Source organism: Vanessa atalanta, chromosome 15 (assembly GCF_905147765.1).
Source record: "Vanessa atalanta chromosome 15, ilVanAtal1.2, whole genome shotgun sequence".
NCBI lineage: Eukaryota > Metazoa > Arthropoda > Insecta > Lepidoptera > Nymphalidae > Vanessa > Vanessa atalanta.
This window is the reverse complement of record NC_061885.1, coordinates 3668590-3691975: the sequence shown is the minus strand read 5'-3', so window position 1 is coordinate 3691975 and position 23386 is coordinate 3668590. Positions and strand designations below refer to the sequence as shown.

Sequence of the window (23386 nt, the reverse complement as noted above, 5' to 3'; positions counted from 1 at the left end):
TTTCGTTATAGTATAAAATACAATGTAACCAAACACCGGCCAACGATACACTATACTATTTCAAAAGCAATATAAATAACAACACTTCGTAATGTGACCCAATAACATATAACAAGAAAATGTATGAAAATTACACAAACAAACAAATGTTACACGTGTTTAGAGCAAACGTTTAAGATGGATGAAAAAAAGTTAAAAGATTAAGCAACGATGATGAATAACCGAATTAACAGCAGTTAATTTATAGCACAAACAGTACATGCGCGTCGCGTGCGCGTCGTATTCGCAACTGGAGGTGCGCAAGCGCAGATCGCACAAGTCTTTCACTTAGTTTCGATTGTAGGTAAAGGTGTGTGTCCCCGGCCGTCAAACTAATAATGTGAACATAAAATTATTTGGCTTCATAGTTTGAATTTTCATTTCGAAATATTTTATTACTTAAATGAATAATATATCGACATACAAAAAATGTTTTTCTATTGCTATAAAATTCTTGTTTCTATATGCTCTTTCTATATGTGGCCTCGATGACCAAGTATTCCCCCCTCTTGACTATACATAAGAGAAACCAGTGAGTTCTAACGAAAGTTAGTCTATATCGTTCATATTGCCTATATCGAGAATAGACTTTTCATTTACATAACTAGACTTTTATCCCAAGGAATTGAATTCGTAATTGTGCCGTATACTATACAGCAGTGCGATTCTGTCAAAAAATCACTTCGTATCTCACCCATTAAATGACAACCGGCTTACGGTGTTACGCCATTTTGATACGTGTAAATATACTTATTGTAATCAATGTTGCATTGTGATATGCAACATTCCTGACATTCCAAGCTCGTTTTCTGCGGTGAGTTTCAAGTTTCTTATTACCGAATAACCCTACTGAAAGAAGTGGTATATCTAATATATATTTTAATAAAGATTTTAAATTAAGAATATTCTTAACTGTATGATGATGAAATGATATTCATGATCATACAACTAAGAATTGGTACTGTCAATACAGTGTGTATAAAAATGCATTAATATCTTCCTACAAAAACTACCCATAAATAACCAAATATTATTTAATTACGCTCAAATTCTTTTTTTTTTTTAATTATTAAACGTTAATCAATTATGCCGATTTTCAAGGAATTACTAATATTACACTATCGCACAACTTACATCCCTTACGATATTAGTGTCAACGATCCAGACCTTAACGCGACTTTCACTATTGAAGCTTCAAATAAATTCAGTTCGTATACCATCTTGAAATATAAACAATATTACTTTTAGGAAGTAAACCGGTCTCACTGTCGTGCACATTACGAATTTCATGCATGAACGATAAATTCATAACACACACATATTCATACAGTAATTATTGTTATTATGTTAAACGTAAACGATAAACGTGTACGAATAAATATCTGGATAATTAAAATTGAATACAGTTATACTGTATGGTGGAAGAAGTAGGCAGCTAGCAGTGTCAGTAGGTAGCCAAGCACTGGTTATTTTAACTGTAAAAGGGTGTGCATGGCAGTATAATTACGAACATGAGGAATACAGCAACCTAGTTCCCATGATAGAACGATGGACAACGCTATAGAAATGACAAAATAATAACTAATACATTGTAGTGCTAATGAACAGTCTTGATCATTTGCTTTCATTTGTCCGATGTTCAGAGAAATGTCTTTATAATAAGTCATATTGATATTTTGTGCATTCATTGAACAAGAACAATTTAATATATATTTAATATTTCGATATAGTTACTAAGAAATTTTAATTTTCCAATTTACTTCTAATAATAATTAATTAGAATATTACATAAACAAAACAATAAACAAAAAGACTGGGTGTGTACATAGTTTTTTTTTTTTTTATATGTAAATCCGGTGGCCTCTTTTATCAAAGCTTTATATCTGACGTAAATCTTGCAATTAATTAACTGCGTAAATCTATCAATGAATAAAAAAAAGTACTTTCAACCATTGAGCTAGTATATCTGCTTCGTGTTAATACGGCAGGCAACAACATGTTTTATGTTTCTTCCTATTCACCTGTTGTTTTATCCATTGTGTCTGTAATGTACCACACCCACACAACTACAGAAAGCATTGTAAAGTAAATCCCTTTACGACCAGCCGACGCACGGATGCAATTTATTAATAAAAAAATATATATGTAATTCACAACCTTATTACACTCAGGAATAATTATGATGATGAATTTCAAACAAAACATTTCAGAAGTAGATCATTCGTTCCAGAAATTACTTACTACATACAAACAAACTATTACCCGTTTACAATAAATATTACTATGACAAATGATGAAATAAAAATGATGATACAAGAATAACTGAAACTAAACAAGAAAATTTCACTTGATAAGGGCAGACTTATGCCGTTAAGGGATCCCTTTAAGCCAGCGCTCGAGATATGAGAGGAGTATTCGTCAAGAAGGTAGATAAGATGCGTAGGTTTATAGGCAAACGAAAAATATCAAAGCTAATAAAATAACTTACAGTGAGTACTCACACGGACAGACTAACGTAATTAAGCTATATAGAAACTATTGAGCTAATACTAAACAATCGAAAACAAAGAATAATAATAACAATAATTTTGACAAAAAAAGTAACAGGTTTGCTTGGAATCGAACGTTTATTTCATAACATTAAATAAGGTCAGATCGATAATCATAACCAAATACGAAGATATCTTGTACGAACAGACGAGGTCGCCCGCATATCAACGCGTCTCCATACAATACAATACAATTATACTGTGGGTGCTACCAAAATTGGCAACAGCGCTTGACCAATTTCTAAAGACCTCCCGATTCAACTTGTGCCAAATATACTTTAAAAAAAAAAAAGTTAAGTATTTAATGTTTAAAATAAATTATTAAAAGTTTCACTCAGGTCTTACACAATTGGTTAAAGGTTGAAGACTGGTGTAAAGCGGCTGCTTGATGTGAAAAAGTTTATTTATGAACGGAGACAATGAATTGTTATAAAAATTTGGATTAGTTTAGATTAATTAAGAATGAAAAAGAAGTATACAAAAAAATATGACATTTTTTCATGAAAAAACGGGATCCCCTTATTCGTAATAATGGATTAAGACATTCTCTTAAATCGTTATCTAGGTAGTAGTTGTAAGTCTTTTATTATTAAATTATGTTAATTGAGAATTTATCATAGAACTATATATGTAAATGTATTAGATACATTTTAGTATGAAGTCTTTATAAGTAAATGTAAAACAGGATAATTTTGAATATATGCCATTAAATGCTGAATATTCAGTGTAAAATGAAAGATATATCGTAAGGTCTTGTTAAAAATTATTGATATTCCCTTTTCTTGAAGCTGTGTCTTCATAATATATATTTTAGTTTTAAATATGTACTTTTAATCCATGTCTAATAACTAAAACATTTTTTTAAATAGAATGTTGTTATTGTATCACCGCAGAGTTTTTTTTAGCGAAACCTCAGTGATATAATTAGACTTTACATACACCAAATCGATTTGGTAACTATTCATTCAGTATAAAACTGTCTTTACTACAACTGCGTTCGGTAAGCGCAATAAATTTTACGAAACATCTTAGAATTTCTGAGAAGCGAAACGTTAAATAGGATTGTGTTCCCAATGATACTGAACATTTGCTAAGATTACAAGTGATTGCGAAGTAAATAAAAAGTGTAATAAAAGATGTACACTACTAACACATTAAACATTGTCTAACGAAAAGATACAATGAAAATATTAAAAACAAATACAATTTAAAATAGTATTACATATGTACAAGAATATTGTATATATTAATAGCGTAAGCCTATTTTTGTCCCAGGTATTATGGGGAGATAGATGAGAGATAGATGAGAGATGGTTTGAAGAGTTCTAGCCGTAGATGGGCAGAAAATTAACGAGGATTCTTGATGAGATTTTACTAAATTGTTACGAATTAACAAATAATTTCTTTTGAAAAATGTTACTGGCCGTTTAGGTAGCGGCGCTATGGATGTATAAGACAAAAAAATGAAAAACAGAAACAAAATAAATTAAATTGTTTTCGACAAACTTCAATTCTAACTGAACTAATGTATACTATTTTATATTAAAATTTTCATTAAAAAAAAGTTTCATCGTTTTGGAGCCAAACGTAGATGAGTGACTTGCAGTTTATAATTAAATGAAATCAAAACAAAACCTGTCTAGGTATGGAAATTCCTAAAAAATCCAGTCGGTCTTGCACGGTTCTGTAATCAGGAAGACTTTACAAAACAGATTATAACAGAATATTTTATTCACTTAACAATTCAGTAACTGCTCTTCCAGAAAATACAAGCATTAAAAAAGATGCAAAACTAGATTTTTTTTTTAATAATTTAAGAAAGAGAATATTTACTTTCGAAGACCAAATAAAAGCCTGATCTTATTTTTAATCTGAAAAATATTTATAAAGGAATTAAAACTATTGTTTGTCTTAAGAAGGGCTTATGCAAGAATTAGGGCATTATAACAATTTTTAGAAAAACGCATACAATTATCAACACAAATCAACGTCTGCCAATTCAAATGTTTTTCTCCATGCGTTATAAACTAACTAAAAATGATGGTCAACGAGTGTGTCTTCACACCGGGACGAGCGACGCGATGCACGTCGAATTAGTTTCTGCTTAGCCGGCGTTGCCGATATTGGTGCTGTGATGTTGAACACTCCATTTATGTATGTGTTCTATCCTGCTTACAGGGAACATCTACTCCAATGCCATGAAGGAAAATTTTAGGTAAGACGACTATATCGGTTGATTCTAAATAGATCTTTTTCTAAATCAATTAACGTTAACCAAAAAGCAATTGAAGAAATAAAATAAAACTATAAAAAATTTGCCAATCACCAGTTTATTCAAAATAAAGAAGAAATATTACAAAACACATTTGAAAATGAACAAATCATTTCGCCGAATAATGGGCGCGTCCTAAATATTTAGTTAGTTATTATCTAAGAAACCTAGAATAAAAGTAATAAGAGAACCAACACAAAGTTGTTATTGATTTATCTCTTTCATTGGAACTCGCAACTCTTAACCGTTAAAACTATTAAGGCAAACAAATTATTTAATAAAAATTAAACGCGCGGACGTTGTACATAATTGGCTTACAAATTACGCATACTACATGCTCCTACCATGTAAAGGCAGAGTACCATATGAGGCGTTTAAATGAAGCTTCGATAATTTACATGCAATATGACATAGCCATATTCGCTCGAACACTTGACCCCTTTGCATGTGATAAGTTTGATTATCGAACGCGATCACAGTGGCCTAATTGCAATAAAGCGGTGGACTTTATTGAACGGATTACAAATTGACAATGTTACGTTGCGTTTATTTGTCGTAAAAATAACACGCGTAAACGATATTGTTGTTTTACATTCCTTTCTTTATTAAGTTGCTCTACTAACGAATATTAATATAATCGTTTAGCTGTTGTTTAAATAAAGGATTAGTGATCTTGTCTAATTAAGGACACGAGAAATATAACATCGGTTGGCGGTGCATAGACATTGTAACGAATGATTTATATTCGTGCAGTTACGTTTTGTACCTACAAATAATTTGCCATTATTATCCATATCAACACTGTGTGTGTTACATGTGTATATTATGAACCTAAAAAGTTCGATTGCTTGAACACGCTAACATCAGGAGGATCAAAAGTCTGACATAAAAAATATCTGAACTCACTAAGACAACTACATTTACGGAGAAAGGTTACTATAATAATATGCTTCGGTTCGATGCGGAAATATTTAGCAGAACAAATTGTCAACAAACTAATTGCCTTAAAAATATAGTAAGGGAAAATCACATTGTTAACATATCTGAGAAGTAACAATTATTCAAATGTTTTATTGCATAGGAAATATTATCATTTGTAATATAAATTTAAGACGAAACCTTGGCTTTAATAGCCGATCGCAGTTTCCTCAGAAAAGCCAAGCGAATAGCTGTTGAGTGTAGATTATCTTTGTAACTAGCAACGTACAGGGGTGAAGGTTGTACGAGGAGACCATATTTGGTATGTTGTAATAACTAACGGAGAGTCAAGTTTAACAACTTACTATTATTTAAAATTAAAACAAGTCCACTATTATTAGCTGGCCTTCGAATTGTAGATCGGGTTAAATTCACAGACGCCTGACAAAAAGTTGCTACCTATAATTAATTTATGTCAAAGTAACTACTGACGAACGGGGTAATTATTCTGTTCATATTACAGATACTTATCAGAACCGTCACATTTTCAAAGCTAAAATAATTTTTCGTAAATAATATAATTTCGGTAAACAAAATTGATTTTTACAAGTAAAGAAATATTATTATTATAAAGCGTATACCTAATTCAATACCTTTGTTATCTAAGTTCAAAGTATCCAATTTGTTACGATAATGACGATGTTCATAACACTTTGCTTCATATATCAATAATAAATCACGATTAAAAAATAAACAATTGTTATTGTTATCAAATACTCACTTTAAGCAAACAGTGTTGTTTACCAGGAATCGAACCCATAATCATCAGTTAAGATCTACATAACATATCCACGATGCCACCTTTAAACAATAGGATTTATTATGCCAATTTAATCCATTATAAAATAATTCCTAATCACATTACAAAATAAATTATAAATCATTCTTATTAAATTAGGTTTAGTTTGCCCTTAAATAGACTTCCTTATGTCCAATAGGAGATAAAAGGCTGCCAATAGAGCATGAACGAGCAGAATGGTGTCAAGTATGACATGTTGAGGGCAACTTGTTAGTTATAGTTGTAGAAGACTAATCAGAAATCGCATATTGACATTATTCACGAACGACCGACTCGTAAGTTTTATAGCTATCTAGACCACAAAACCCTGGATTGAAATTCCTGCAAAAAAATTTATAAATAAATTCACACTAGCCGACGCGTGGTTTGAAAAACACGTGGAGACTTTGGTCCTGTGATTGTGTCGGATTGTCGTCCCGTCGGATTGTGACGGGAGCACTTCTGCATGTGTGCACATTTTTGCAGTATACCCTACCCTACTATCTCCAGCGCAGTTAACTAGTCTTCTATGAGCTCGACATTCGTGACCGAATGACCTCAGCGAAGGACATTATCATGATCGTTTATTTTTTGCGACGTTGTTTTTAAATACCTATCGATATGTCTCTATTAACATACGTTGTGATTAAAATTAAACTATCGCCTCATAAACATAAAATAAAATAATTTTGAAATGATATTATGAAACCTTGTGAGATATATTAGACAAGACATAGACAAGACATTTTACATTGTTGATAAGGTTTCAAAGTGAGCATAACAAACCCTTAACTAATCTACTACTAATCTACATATTCGTCTGTTCAGATAACAGTAATTTCATTAAAAAAAAAGTTTTGACCGTTACAACAGCTAATATAAGAACATAATAATTGTTCGTTTTACAATAAAAAATTTTACACGACATATTTTCTAATTATTTATATGAAACGTCTAAATAATGGAACGACTTGGAAGAATTATTTCCGAAATATATTTCCTATCGGTCTGTAAATAAACGCCCGAAAACAAACTAGTGCTTAATTAATATATAAGTAATAAGTTTTGTGTTATAGTTCATAATTTAAATTCAGTTTACAATAATCTATAGAGTACGAATACACAATTAAACATATTCCAATAAAATACCCACGAATGAGAAAAACGAAGAAATAGAATCAAAGAAATTATTCTCGCTTTTTTTGTTAAAGACAATTTCAAAATAATTGATCATGTCTTGTAAAATTGTTCCAACCTATAGATTCAAAAATAAATTTAATTGAGATTTGGAAGAGAAAATCTCAGTTTTGAAATTAATAAAAAAAAAATATACGTTTAAAATAATGTGTATAATATCGTGTAAAAGACTGTTATTGCTTTACAAGTCTTTAGAACAATTGTATTCCGTTTTAAATCTTAAAACTTTTATTCATTTTTCTAAGCACGTCATTGCAGATCATTTCTGCACAACGCGTCCCATTTTTTTTATCCTAGTCAATATAGTATAAATGATTAAAAATCTGAATATCTAGATTATTTTTGTTTTTTCCTACATTAACTCGTTATCAGTTTAATTCGACGTCATCAGTAACTTAAATTGTAGAAATAACCTTGATTAATGTACTATCTATTTTAGTTTTAACTTTAAAGATTATCGGAAATTAAGCGTGAAGTCGACGTGTTATACGCCCACACGTATTGATTTCTTGTCTTCGAAGAAACGGAAGTAACATAAGAAGCCTTTTAATAACTACTTGATTAAAAGTAGCAACACACTAGGGTTGATGCTACTGTAAAATATCTGATGATAATTAATTTTCCAAGTTTTGATTAAATTCAAAACCCTTTTTCTATTTCTGTGTATTTTGTCACTCCTAGACTCCGCTACAGTTTAAGTAAAACGTAATAAATGCCCATTTAAATTTTGCAAAGCTATGTATAATGTATTTAAAATTTCAAGTTACGTCTTAAATTTACATAACTAAAATGACTTCCGTCATTAACAATGAAAAACTTAATTTTTAATTACGTTTACTTTATTCTACTTTTTACTCACCGAATTATTTTCACCGTCTATCCCATTTTCAACGAGAATATCCTCAAACAATACATCAGCTTCGCACGGTGAACAAAGATTACTGAGCAATTCACTGAATCTTTCTACTCTTCGAACACACACAGCACCTAGTAACCCAACTTCAGACTCCACTACTTTTGGCACAACACCTTTATCCACTTTCACCTTATCGTCAGTTTTATTAATAGCTATTGTTTCTTTTATGGGAATGTATGAATTACTGCAACTAGTTTTGAGCACGTCGTTCTGCGGCGGAGTTTCGTCTTTTACAAAAACATCATTAACCTGACATTCAATTTTCTTATTTTCATCTACCAGGTCATTAAACAAATCTTCAAACTTATCCTTTTCCGAATTCATTGATTGGTTCTTTTCACCAAGGATATCATTCAATATATCATCGACGTTAACGCTCTTATCTTCGTCATTTATACAACCTATTTTAGATTCATCAGTCAAAGATATTCTATTTTTCCTTTCGTCTAATTTTAAACAGTTTTTATCGTCAACAATTTTTCCTTTAGGACTCACTAAACAATTACTTTTGTCTTTTTCTAAAATATTCTTATTAATGGAATGTTTTAATTTCGATCTAGTAGCACCATTTTCTTTTTCCGAAAAGCTCGTGGTTGACGAGTTTTTCAAATTTTCTTTTTCATGGCTTTGTCTTCTATTAGAATTTGTTCGTGTTTTATCTCTATCTAATAGTTTGGCATTTTTCGGCGATTTATTTTTTTCTTCTTCTAATAGAGATAGCACTGAAGAGCTTCTAATTGATTTTTTTGGTGACTGGCAAGAGTCAGAGTTAGTAGCGGCGGCTCTGAGACGTGACGTTCGTGTAGTTCTAATAGGAACTGAAGTAGAGGCTGTGTTGAGATTTAATTCAGAAGAAGACTTAAGATTAGTTACTGTATCTTCTAATGGAGACCGGCTAGCTGCTTTCTTTGGACGCCTGAAATGAAAAGTATTTTAAGATTTATTTTAAATCTATAATAGCGTTATTAATTAATTGAAATCCTATTTTTTTGGGCTTTTGTTGTCCCCATTCCTAGCACAAGCTTACGCGTTATTGAATTTAGTTATATATATTTTTTGAAAATATGAATGTTCAATTTTTCTTAAATTGAAAAAAATATATATTATTCTTTATAAAAAAAAAACGATATATATGTTAAAATCAATTAAATTATTATTTAATTGAAACATAAAATTAAATAATTGATATTAAAAGATCTATTGGCTCACCTCTCAGTCACATTTGCGGAAAATAGAGTCGCTGTCCTTGCTGTCAGTTGTTTCCTTCGCTCTTCTTTGTATTTTTGTATCCTGGCCGCTCGGGCCTCATCTGCGGACTGACTCATATCGTCCTCGAAGTTCAGATGATGTCACGTACGCCAACAATGTTTGTCTTTTCTAAAGGTTTGAGCGTCCTTAAATCTAGAGTGTATCTTGTCTAGCATTGCGACATTAAGCAAGTAGTAGGGCGGAATAATTGGCAGTGATGTATACAGGCTAAGGCTGGAGGTAGGCGTTGAAAGCTCGTGCGGTATCTGAAATTTAAAACATTTTAATTAATACTTAAAACTTTCTTCTTTAATTTATTTTTATCTTAAAACAAAATGCGACGAAAAAGGATGTAATTGTATAACTGCAATCATTTTATAACATTTCAGAAGACCAAATCCACTCATTCTCTACAAATTAATTAGGTTATCTTTTTGCAGCAATACAAACCACATATCCATTAAAACCAAAGTGGACCGCACGTGTGAAATTAGATCTGGTGTGACATCATTCTCGCGTGCAATACGAGAGATGGCGGTTAGCAAAATCGGAGAATAAAACAATGCTGTTTAACTTATCATGAAGCTTAGATTGCGTTTCAAGGCACATCGGCCTTTGTTCCATTGTTACGCTCCTCCCGTAAAGTATGGGTAATAGGAATGGTTGTGTTACGCACTACATTAAGCGTCACACTTAAGAAATGGCTTGTTTTTTGTTTAGTTATTAATCATCTTTCATTATTCCTTTGTTATCTTATTAATTATTATGAATTTTCTGTTAGTCACTATATAATTGATTGTGTTAATGTTTAACCTACACTTGAAAAAACAGGCAATGTACTGACGATATTATAAATCAAATCCTGAATACACATCTCGTAATATACAACTCTTAAATCTTTTAAAACAGACAATTATTTGATTATCTTGTCCTCAATTTAATACGTCTTAGGTGTGTGTGTGAATGAACTTATAATTACTATAACGTTACATTAGCATTACAATGAAAAGTCAACTATACAACAGCATATGAAGAAATAGCTTTAGTTAATCGGCATCTTTATATTTGGTCAAATTGCCAAAAATAATTCGCTGTTTTAATTGAATATGTTTTGATATCATTTCAACATGAAATTGTATTGTTATATTCTAGTATGAATATAACATCTGTTAACCAGGAAACCGGGTGGTAGAGTTTTGTGAAGTGCCGTTTGGGTTTCAACTCATCCGTCGGTTGTTCAACCGCTTTTGTGTTAGTTATTACTATTAAATATAATAGTAATCAACATTTATTACTATTTTAGTTTTCGAGTTGTGTAATTGGCACATATAAGATTTGATGTCAAATCTTGTTTATTTTGGCAATGAGCCTGACGTCAGGTTCATTGAAATGGATTATTCTGTAAGCTCGGTCGAAATTCAATTTGTTAAAGCTTTTTGCGATTTTGGGGTTGCATCTGTAGTAGAGTAGGTACTGTAGAATATAGAAATTAGATTTTTATAATAATACTAAATGAAAATTTAATGAATCAATAAAACTATATTTCGTCCACTAGTTTCTGAAATAAATGAGAAATGAAGACTCAGAGCGAGGTGAGGCCGATGCAACGCGTGAGTCATAGAGGCCGCGAAATCATTTAAAAACAGATATAAAAAAATAAGTACTTCACATTCTCGCTTAAGAATATCATAAACTATTGTATAATATGAGGAAAATATATTTTATAACTGGTTTCATTTTCAATTGACCATGATATCCATATTAGGAATTTTTACAACTTTTTTAATTGTACTTCAAGAAAACGTACAAAAAATGTATAATAAAATTAAAAGAACGGTCTTAACAATATGTTACCAATGCGACCAGAGATCAAACACATTTATATCATCAGTGAGACATTATGAAAAAACTCGACAAAACATTAGGTGACAATTAAAATTGTAGTGTTTCATTTTAGAAATGTGCGTGAGTCTATGCTATGTTTTATTATATAGTGTACATCATCGTCTCAAATCTCAATGATTAAAGAGTGGTTTTTCTTATTACACCAATGTGTAATAAGAAAAACCACCAGTGTCTTAAAAGAAACAAACGCACCATCAGATCAATCAACAAAATGCAAAATAGCTTTATGTCTGTTATAAGAGTGAGAATGGAAATATGTACATTTAATGTATTTACCAAATGAATAAATTACATGATTTATAAATTAATTCTAATTTAACAAAGTTACGCGTAATAACTAGGATAAAAGAATAACTGTTATAGTAATCTGATTCAAGTATTAGTTTTATTGTAAAAATATTTTCAACTTATTTTTAGATTTTTATAGCAAAGCAACGAAACTGAACTTAAACCGACTCCCAGCGGGCGGCGAAAATTTACATTGTGTTTTATTTTTAATTATTATTATAAACGTACCGACATTCATATTTCAATATTCGAGTTTCATGGCAAATTTTAAAATAATCCGTTGAGTAACTAACAAATAAAATCAAACTTTATATACTTTCAAATGAAGTGTGTCACACATAGCAGTGACAAAAAAAAATGTCAACTTATGCTATCTATATTCATTTAATTTAACATATATCTACATGCGAACATTTAAGCTGTTAAGATAAAAAATAATCACACCGATCAATTTCATTTTAATATCATACAACTATACAAATCTATCAATTTAATTACCCATTTATATCACAATTAGTAATCACATTAATGTTAATAATTTGTTATAACAAAAAATACAGAATACTTCTTTAGATATAAAAGTTACCGTACACCGGTACAAGAAAACAATTTTGCCCAGTTATCCTTCCTAAATGTGAATAATAATTAAGAATTAGCGATGGATCGAATATTCATTTTCGGTATTGCATATGGCTGATTATTCGTTTGAAATGCTGGCTATTATACCGTGTATGAACTATGATTGAAAAGTTGATATCATCATTCTCTGATGTTTTACATTAATTTAATTCGGTATGTATCAATGTTTTATGCAGGGATATTTAGGTGTTATAATTATGGTCTATAATGATGATATATATTGATCAAAGCTAACTTTAACTCGATTTGTTTTACGGATGTTTTGTGGATATGGTGAGTAGTCATCGCTGCCCCTAAACATAAGCGCCGTATAAAATTTTAACCATTTCTTACAGAAGCAATGCGCCACCAACCTTGGCAACTAAGATGTTACGTTAACTCGTTTAATTACTATCCCTTAAAAATCCAGCCGTTTCAAATTAGTTACACGTTAAATAAAAACACTCATAGTTTTGCAACGCGCTATAAACGAATTTTTGATAAACATAAATTACTAAAACGAATAAAATCTACGTAGGTAGCAAATAAAGCTATAATTCGTGCCATTAATATTTACTATTCTCATAAACAAAGTAATATATATTAGTTCAGGGCAAAGTGAAGAGATTCTTTATACAATAAACAGGATATAGACACCGTCACTAATACACTTTCACCCGGAGAAAAATTAATAATAATTTGTCTCTACCAATAAAATATAATACACCAAAACTATTTACTTAAAATACCTAATGATACCTAAGAGTGTTACTTGTGTCTGTTATAGTTAAGATATCCCCATACTCACATCCACACACAGACACGAACTGGATATTGTTTAGGTACGATTCAAATTAAAAGCCTATCAGTCCAAGATAGGTTAACGAACAAACGTTAATAAACGCATTAAAATCGAACTCGAATATCTCGAAACATAAATCTGCAAATGCGTACATCGTGTGATAAATGCATCGTCCAGATAATATTAATCGTTACGAGCGTGCTGTATTAAACAGATAACCTCATAACATAGATCAATAAAGTAATCACTCTTAAACAATACACCGAGAACAGACACGTTCCGTGAGCCATTTGCTCGCAACATCAATCACACCGCGGACGATACGAAAAGTTTAATCGAAAATTAAACATCGAAAATTAACAAAAAATTAAAAAAAAAAAATTGTTATATGAAATTCTACTTACAAAATATATATTTACAAACAGTAACACAAAATATTCATTCTAAATGTACATTGGCTGACCACAGAGTGTCTTCATTATGTTTTCGAAACAACTATGCGGATAGTTAATTATTTAAATTAAACTAGCTGAGGAAATAATCAACTGATATGATACATAGCTGAGGAAACAAAACACTATTGAATAATAACATTAAGATCTCTTCATCGACAAATTAATTAATTCATATTCAGCGAGCTAGAGCGATATTACCTTTCTTTAAACGGTTTTTATTAACAAGCGTTCGTCAATACTTACTACGAAACAAATATACATAAAACATTAAAAATTGCTATATAATATTACTTAGAATGTTTCTATATTTAAATAACAGTAAGCAAATAAGCGCATAGTTATCTAAATGTATCTCTAGAAGTAATCAAGTGAACAATTCCACAGTTTTTATCATACTGTGTTCATCTCTCACACTCTGATTCACACGTCAGAGACGCAATGATTATGTTGGCCACATCGATGGCTTACGTTGTTTTTACACACTCGAGCCGGGTTACGCATTAACTAAACGAATATATACTTCGACATTACGTGCTATGATATTTTTAAGATCGGATAGGAAAATATTAAAGGCAGTGTAATGGTTCTTTAGGACATATGCGTAGTTTATGATTATAATTCATAACGTACGCCAGGCTGAAGGAAAACATATGTGTGCGATGGAAATCTGCCACATTTGCTTCCACCTGAACACATTATAGCAGCGTGTTGGAATAAGATCCAACTCTCAAAAGGAGAAGAAAGTTAAGCCCAGCAATCGGATATACAAGTAACATAAGGCTTCTACTGAGAAAATTAAACTCATCTATTTAATTTAATTACTTCGATAATGTTTTTACTACAACATGAATGTTCCTGTTTCTAACAGCGCAAACCAAGCAATTTTATTATTGAATAGATATGACAGCAGAACATTTGTCCCATCACCACGGACAGATATAAATGGCAGATATAAATGAGGCCTACATCACTTAATTAATTAATTTAACCAACTAAAGTTTAATTAATAAGCATAGACAAGAAACCTGTTGAATAAATATTATTAGGTAGAATATTAGTAGGTGTATATGTGATATGCATATATTGGCAACGCGCCACCGAGCCTAGAAACTAATATTTTATTTACCCGTGTCTGTAATATAATATCCAACAACCCGCATTATAGCAGCGTGGTGGAATATGCTCCAAACCTTCTCCTCTAAGGGAGAGGATGCCTTAGCCCAGCAGTGAAAAAATTACAGGCTGTTAATGTGGTGTCTGTAATTATGAGGGCTCAATCACTCTCAAAAAGGTAACACAAGAATACTTAGTATTGCAGCTTAGCGAAGTGATGGGTAGGTGGTACCTTCCCAGACTGACTTGCAAAACCAAATAAAACTATACCTAATTTAATTACAAAACAATTTATAAGTTCAAGTGTGGAAAGCACTTAGTAGCAAATACCATTCCTGTGTATTTAACTATACATAATTAGTTGTTTAAGCATAAGTGAACAACGGGTCCGCGCGATGACTAGCACTTAACACGAATACAATTTTGCAAGATTAATAGCGCAGAAAATAAAAGTCGTTCAGATTAAACATAGTGACACCATAAGCCTTACAGGAAAATCATCACTTCGACGTCAATTTCCTATTGGAACAATCTCCATTCCATATAATCGATAAATCAAATATTGAATATTAATTAATTTAAACCTCATGTTAAAAGAAAACCATTAATACGGTCTATTACACAATATAAGATAATAAAGATTATAAAAAAGCGTGAAGCTGGCATTCATTAACTTCCATGCAGAATAAACAATAATTTAATTAATTTAACCGTCGGTAAAGAGAAACTAGGTACTCAGTGTCTTACCGATTCTTCTTGTTATTGAACATTCCGTATTCAGTACTTTCAATTAAAATGAATATATAACAATGACTGGTGAATGATTTAAAAGTGCTCGTAAGATATATACTGATATAACGTACGTATATAATCGTGCGTAAAACATATATTGATACAATATTATAATAAATTATTTAATATCATTCAAGTTCAAATTCAATATGGACTACTGACTTGAACACTACACCAACTTTTTTTATATCCCTTTTTTGTTTATCATAATTCTGCTCTAATTCAGCAGTGAAGAAAAACGTCATGAGAAATCTTGCAAGTGTCGAATGGTCACCAAGAAATCCGCATTAGTCGAATAAACACCAACTCTTCTCCCCAAGCGGGCTCTGCCCAGTAGTGGGACAATGGCAAGCGCTACTCTCATAGCCTTTATATTTGTACTCATTGTCGTATCCGGTCTGAATTTACTTTATCCTGAGATTTAAAATCATCTAAACGTGAAAATACCAACGTGTATTTATAGCAGAGGTTTTACGTTATAAATCATCGCGTTTCGACGTAACGAGCAATATTTTATCATATTTGAGATATCTCCAATGTATATCCCTTAGTCACCGAGCTCGTCAGCTTCAACATCAATTTCAATATTCGAGGTTTTTTTTTTAAACGAGACCAGCGATGATTATACATGACAGCTACGTTATCATTCTCACGAATACAAACTGGAACGGATTCTGATACCCCACTAAACGACCTTATCTGTTGATGTACGAGTATTTCAATGTCTTTGAAATATGGCACGAATATTTCATGCTTCAAAGATAAACTCGTTGAGGATTTAAATATTCTCAATATATTTACTGGCTTTCTCGCGGTTTTGAAACCATTGTTATACAATGATATATTACACTTAATTATACTCAAATACATAATTGCATGTTTTTTTGTTTATGATTAATACCACGTTCAGTACCAACTCAAATAGCGATAAAAAAATCCGTAACCATTTTAAAATAAGTGGCTTAGAACAACAAATCCTTAGAACAATCCAACCATTTAAATTTTGCTTATTTTACCGATTTTAGTTCTTTAGTACTTTGAAATCACAAACAGACAAACACATAATATTAATTGATATATGTATGCATAAATTTTAGACATAAAATTTAAATTACTATTTTAAAGCAAGCAGAAGTAAATTAAAAATACAAATAGTCGATATCTAACGTAGTCGATTGGCAGCGCTTCGACATTGCCGAAAATTTGAATAACAATAATACATTGCCAATAGGCACATGTGACCACGTCGTAGCCAATTCACCATTTTAAATGAGCAAAAAATACATGAAGACAAGCAAAAAACAACATGAATTACATCATAGCGTTCGAATCATGATGCAAAAAACTACATCGACTTCCATCAATCTTGGTATTGCCAATGCAGACGATTATAAATCGAAACGATCGTTATATAACACTTATTCGCAGAGTTCAATGCATAAATCATTACTCTCGCCACATCCCGCTCCGGGAGTGAAACAAAAATAAATTCAGATCACACTGAAAACGATCTCTGCACGAGGTCTCGAGTATTCGCGATAAGGGATCGAGGACATTTTCATATAAAAGAGGGAGTCCCGAGTGACTCTTAAGAACATTAACGATAACACTGACGACATAAATATAAGAAAACAGCGAGATCATTAAGGCAATACACATGGGATGCACCGTTAATCTAATGAATAGCTTATGAGGCCACAGTACTCGATGTTCTGACCGTTAAAATATTATTGGATTTTTGCATCGATAAATTCTCAGTCAGCAGCACGGAGTCTGGTAATTGGCTGTGTTAACACACCCGTGCTTCGGCAAGCACGTAACACTTTTTTCCTGTAGGTGAAGTCTTTCGAATAGAATCAGATTTCACGTCCCATCGGATTATGAGAAAATATAGTGCACATTTATGTCTGCTGACACACTTGAATACTACTAGGTATACGTCCAGCGAAAATGACTGGACTCCCTTGAGAATTACCGCCGACGGCTAAATTGGTCAGGAGGATATCACAAATGTATATACTTTTAGTTAACTTTATATCTCACTAGAAATACGAAGAAGCAACTACAAAGTTATACAAGTGTAGTATGGAAAACAAACAAGTCATGATAAATTTTGCACGTGACAATGATAAATTGAATGCAAAAGCTATGCTGTATGAGGTTAATTAGAGTCTATCAATAGTAATAGCAGTGTAGTTATTGAGACAATATTATTCTATAGACTGTTACCGTACATATTTAATGATGCTTAATGAAACCTTGCAATTAAAACATCGGATTATACAACACGCCTCATCTAACAAATACTTATTATTTATTATTTAATAGAGTAGATTTTTTGTTGCCGTGATAATTTTACAAGCTTTTATAGTAAATATGTATGGTATAGGTCACGTTTTGAAATTGAATTCTTAACTAGTCCTCACCGCGGATACAGGTAAAAATTTCAGAAACACTTTTAATGCTCTGGTCACAGTTGGTACTTTGCACAAAACTAAAGTAAATATAAAAAATAGAAATGAAAACTTAAGACTTTATTTGACGAAACCGTCGGCGGACGTTGTCACGTATTATATACGAAAACCTCCGGAACTCGCTGCATCATATGGTATAAGTGTCATGTATGTATATTGGTTCACAAGTTTTTCAATTAGGCAATACAAAAAACGCCGCTTTATTTATTAATAGAGATAAGGTTACATTACGTTAATTTTTTTATTGTAAATTTATACCTATAATTTACTGAAATTAATTTAGGATAAGCGTAAACATGTTTTCATTTCAGTCGAGTGTTTGGCACTGTAAATATACCCATTCCTGGAAGTTTATCTTTGAACGTGAGCTTAACTTCACTGTGACATATGATATGAATACGATAATACTATATGTCAATATTAACACAGCTCATAAACATAAATGCGACGAGCAGTCGACCGTCCGTTCGGAAGACTTTCCTTACATCACAAACTTGTTTTACGAAACGCTCCCTCGATACTTTCTTTGTTCATTTACGTAAGTCGAAATTAATAATTATATTATTTAAATTTCATCACGTACATTTTATTAATAAAATGTCAAAACGTTTATTTTTTAATATTTAGTAAGAAAGTAATTATTACTGTTTTGTCGTCAAATTATTTTGTAAGTGCATCAGATATATATATCCCCCAGGAAATATGAAAGATTATATATATATATATATATCTTTCATATTTCCTGGGGGATAAGGAAAGCACGTTTGGACAATTAGTCTCATTAAATAATTAAACTGCTAAATGTGAATACTTTGTATTCATATGATCCAAGATCTGATATAAAAGATAAGCGAGCCAGTACATTTAACAGGTACAATATTTCTTACTCGAACTTGCTATGGTCGGCTTAGAGAGAAAAATTGATTATTTCGGAAGCGCCTAGAAGTATTGAGGCTTGAATAGAAGAGAACAAGAGTTTCAACGGAATTGTAGAGTGCTATCGATTTATCGACGTTCGACTTACCGAGATTAAGGAACAGCTAATGATTCTAGAGAGCCGATATGAGCGAAGATGACTACTTACTAATAGTCTCATACGTAGCCATTAAGGAGAATATATCCCATTTTATTTGTTACTTTAAAAAACCGCTAAAGTGATTTTCAATATTACAATCGGATTGTGGGGCAAATAAAATGTGAATATCAAACGACCTAACCGATATCGAAACGTTTTAAATGAGAAGTTACTTAACGTTCTGTAAATCATTCTCGTCACACGAGTCATGTGCATAAATATATTATCGCAATTTACAAAAGTCGCCGATGATTCAGAGCTACGTACTTCTCTTGCTATTGCTAGGAAGCTATTAAGTTGATTAGAAATGCCCGTCAAACGGTTTAATCTCGAACTAATGGACATATAATATATACGCTTAAACAAATCAATTTCTCTATGTCTTAGTTTATTTAATGCTTCGTCAATTAATGTGACTAATATGGATTGATGTTGAAATTACCATAAGGTCATTTAAATTGCTTTGCTCAGTTATTCAGAATAGACTGAAAGATACAAATAGTCAGTAAACAATACAATAAGAAAGAAGACTGAGTTCGGGATACAACGTCTTCTAGATTTGTGATATTAAAAAACACTTATACTTTTCGAATTGAAGCGTTATTAATATTACGATAAGGTATATTCGAGAAATGACTAATCAAATATTAGTTCTTTTCTATGTTGACAATACACATTTTAACTTATAAACAGATAATATTGAATAGGTCTATAGATGAATTGAGAGGTTATTAATTGTCTAACCTCCGCAATATGACAAGGTAAACCAGTTATTATATAGGACTTCACTGTCTTTTCCTATGCCATCATGTAATGACAAATGAAGATACTAAGCATAGTGCATTATAACTGAATTGAAATTCAAACTATTGCGTCTATAACGACTTCAAAAGATTATTTTCGCAATTGATTTAAATGTGATATTTAGTTGAATAGGTGTGAAACATTGTATGTTAAATTTACATTTAAAAAAAACCTGCATAATTAATCCTGTAACGTGTCTTTTTTTCCAGAACCAAATATACGCACTTTCAAGGTTATAATTCTTTTACAAATAACATAACTTATATATCAGAACAATGCAAACAAATTGTAATAAAATGTTCTATATATATTATCAGAATGAAGAATCGCTATGACAACAAGCGAACAAGACTGTTACATAAAACAAAAAAGAATCGCAAAAAAAAAACACGGACCAATCAGCATCCGCATTTGGAAGTATCTGTAGTCACTTGAAGTAGGTCAGGTTTGGAATAACTGTACATTATTCTTTTACAATTAATATTGATAAGTGTAATTATTAAAACAAAGATACTTAATTAACTAAATAAATATGGGTTTTTGCGTAAGGAATATGGGACTGTGATTGACTTAAGATACGCAACAGAATTATCTATAAATTAAAACATAGCTTGCTTCATGTCTCTGTTTTCTTCGGTATAGAATAAATTAATTATTTAAATTTCTTTGTAAGAGCCCAGCAAGAATTTTAAGAGTGTGATCTAACACACTCTTAAAATTGTTGCTGGGCTCCTTATAATAATAAAATAAAAAATATAAACATCCTGGTTAAACATTATTGACTATTAAGTGGGCACTATATTGATCTATTATATATATTGAGCCCTATATGTAATTGTACATTGTTAGGACATTTACGACCACCATTTCATTTTAAATATTTATTATAAAAATATGTTCGTACGACAGTCACTTGTGCAATAAAATAAAATAAAATAAAATACTGCATGCATTTTGGATCGTTAAAAATTTAATTGCTATTTTTCAAGATGGAAACAGAACGCTTGAAATTCAACGAGTTTAGAATTCGTTAATGTTAACGATTTTTTATAATCTATTAGTATTTATGCCAAATACTATTTTATGTCATTTTTTTTTTTTGCGAATGAAAAATCGAATACATTGCCCCATGATGGATTGATTTACTACGCGAAATTGGAAACTTTTTCTTATCTTATCAACGACAATAAATTTCAAATTGTAAATTGGTCATATATTATCAAATTCGATACAATATTACAAGAACGTTTAATCTTTTAATTTCTTTATTAATTTTTATTTCAAGAAATAAAATCATGACAGGAGAGTTAAAAACGCGAGTCTCGTTGCAGTCAGAAAAAGTACCGTAAATTTCGAGATATGTTTTTTATGTTGCATTGTTCTTTGTTTCTCTCATTCAACCAATACATCAAATTGAAGCCCGTAAATGTAACTTTGCAAAGGCCTCCTGCTTTTAAGATAAAGAAAAATTTCACTAAGATCCTTTAATGCGAGTGATACGACCAACATGCAGATTTCCTCACGATATTTTCCATAAGAACTGCTGGGCTAAGGCCTCCTCTCCCTTGAAGGAGAAGATTTGGAGCATATTCCATCACGCTGCTCCAATGGTGGATCCACCAAACCGCATTGGAGCAGCAGACCAGCAGCAGACCAGTCGGTAACCAATAAGTATAAGTACGAGTCTTATAATCTAATATTTCAGGAAATTATTATAAATTTAACTGTTTTTAATTGATAAGATTATCTTACTTCTAAAAATAACTACATATCAAATAAACAAAAATAAAATATTTTTACAAATGATAAAATCATATCATTATTATCACACACAAATCACATTATTTTCAGAATTGTAAAATCGATACGAGTAAGCATTTAGAATTAGAAAACAGAGATTTCTTAATAATGATATACCTATGTAGGATACGTCTATAGCTCTCCTTGCTCAACCAAGAAAAGTATGAACATCCTTACTGGCGTAATAAGCGCACTGCGTCGTATATCGTGTAAATACATGCAACGTCACATCAACTTTATCGACTCGCCTTAACAATTTTCTCTTCATAAAAGGTCTTTATACTTTAAGCTAAAATGAACATTTGATCGATTTACTACGTCAAGAAAAGAACAAAAAAGCAGCACGCTTTATTTATTTAAAAAATATATATATAATAATAATTCTTTACATTTATAACATATATCAATCAATAAAATATGAAATCTTTTGCATTCACTATTAAATATAATTCTGTTTTAATCTTTATTTTAAATACACGGATTGGTTTATCAAATAACAATATTTATAAAGCATTAGCACGTTAAAAATAACTCGTAATGCTAATATGAATGTCATAGAATATCTGACTTCTTTTGAGATTTATAACCACAAAGCGAATGATTCAACGATAAATATAGATCAGTGGACGGCGACGGTTTTACAAGAATGGAAAAACGTTTATGTATGTTATTTTATACGGTGTAATTACACGGTATACAAAATACAATCCAAAGGTATCCGAACTAATATTATAAATGCATAAGTTTGTTTGTTTATTGCTTTTTCACTACTGAACATCATAAAATTGATTTATGATGAATTTTGCATACGTCTAAGGGGTATATAATAGGAATAAAGATAAACAAATGCAACCGTGTATTAGCAAGAAGAGCCGCGGTCGAAACTAGTACATTAAAAAAACTTCAGTTAACTCAAGTTAATATCAACTTTTGATCCAAAATTGTGTCATTTGCGAATTTATGAGTCACGATCCGGCTTTTTAATGTTAAACTACAGATGCAGCTTCCGAAATAAAAAAAAATATATGTTTGGTTATCTTACAACAATTTCTTAAAACATCTGTCCATGTGTAGACGTTTGCAACATTTCATACGAACTTGCAACTTTTTATTTCGTCCTTCTCATGCTATTAACTATTTTGGATGTTACGTTTTATATACATACGCTATTCCGAATGAACGCAAATTATTTAGATAGGTCACACGGTCAAATAGAGGAGGTACTAATTAAACAATTTAGTTACTATTTACATTACCTATTTCATTAAATGTTACCATTTTAG

At 31.1% G+C, this 23386-nt stretch overlaps 1 protein-coding gene across 3 annotated transcripts in view; it reads right to left on the bottom strand.

Moving 5' to 3' along the window:
* LOC125069572 (supervillin-like) overlaps positions 1-23386 on the bottom strand; it is a 187133-nt gene that overhangs the window by 156010 nt on the left and 7737 nt on the right. For all 3 annotated transcript variants that reach the window (XM_047679098.1, XM_047679100.1, XM_047679099.1), the window contains exons 2-3: positions 9939-10243; positions 8673-9645 (exon numbers count right to left, since the gene is read on the bottom strand). In XM_047679098.1, the coding sequence (XP_047535054.1) occupies positions 8673-9645; positions 9939-10054 (1089 nt within the window). In that variant the 5' untranslated portion in view covers positions 10055-10243. The remainder of the gene's footprint in view (positions 1-8672; positions 9646-9938; positions 10244-23386) is intronic.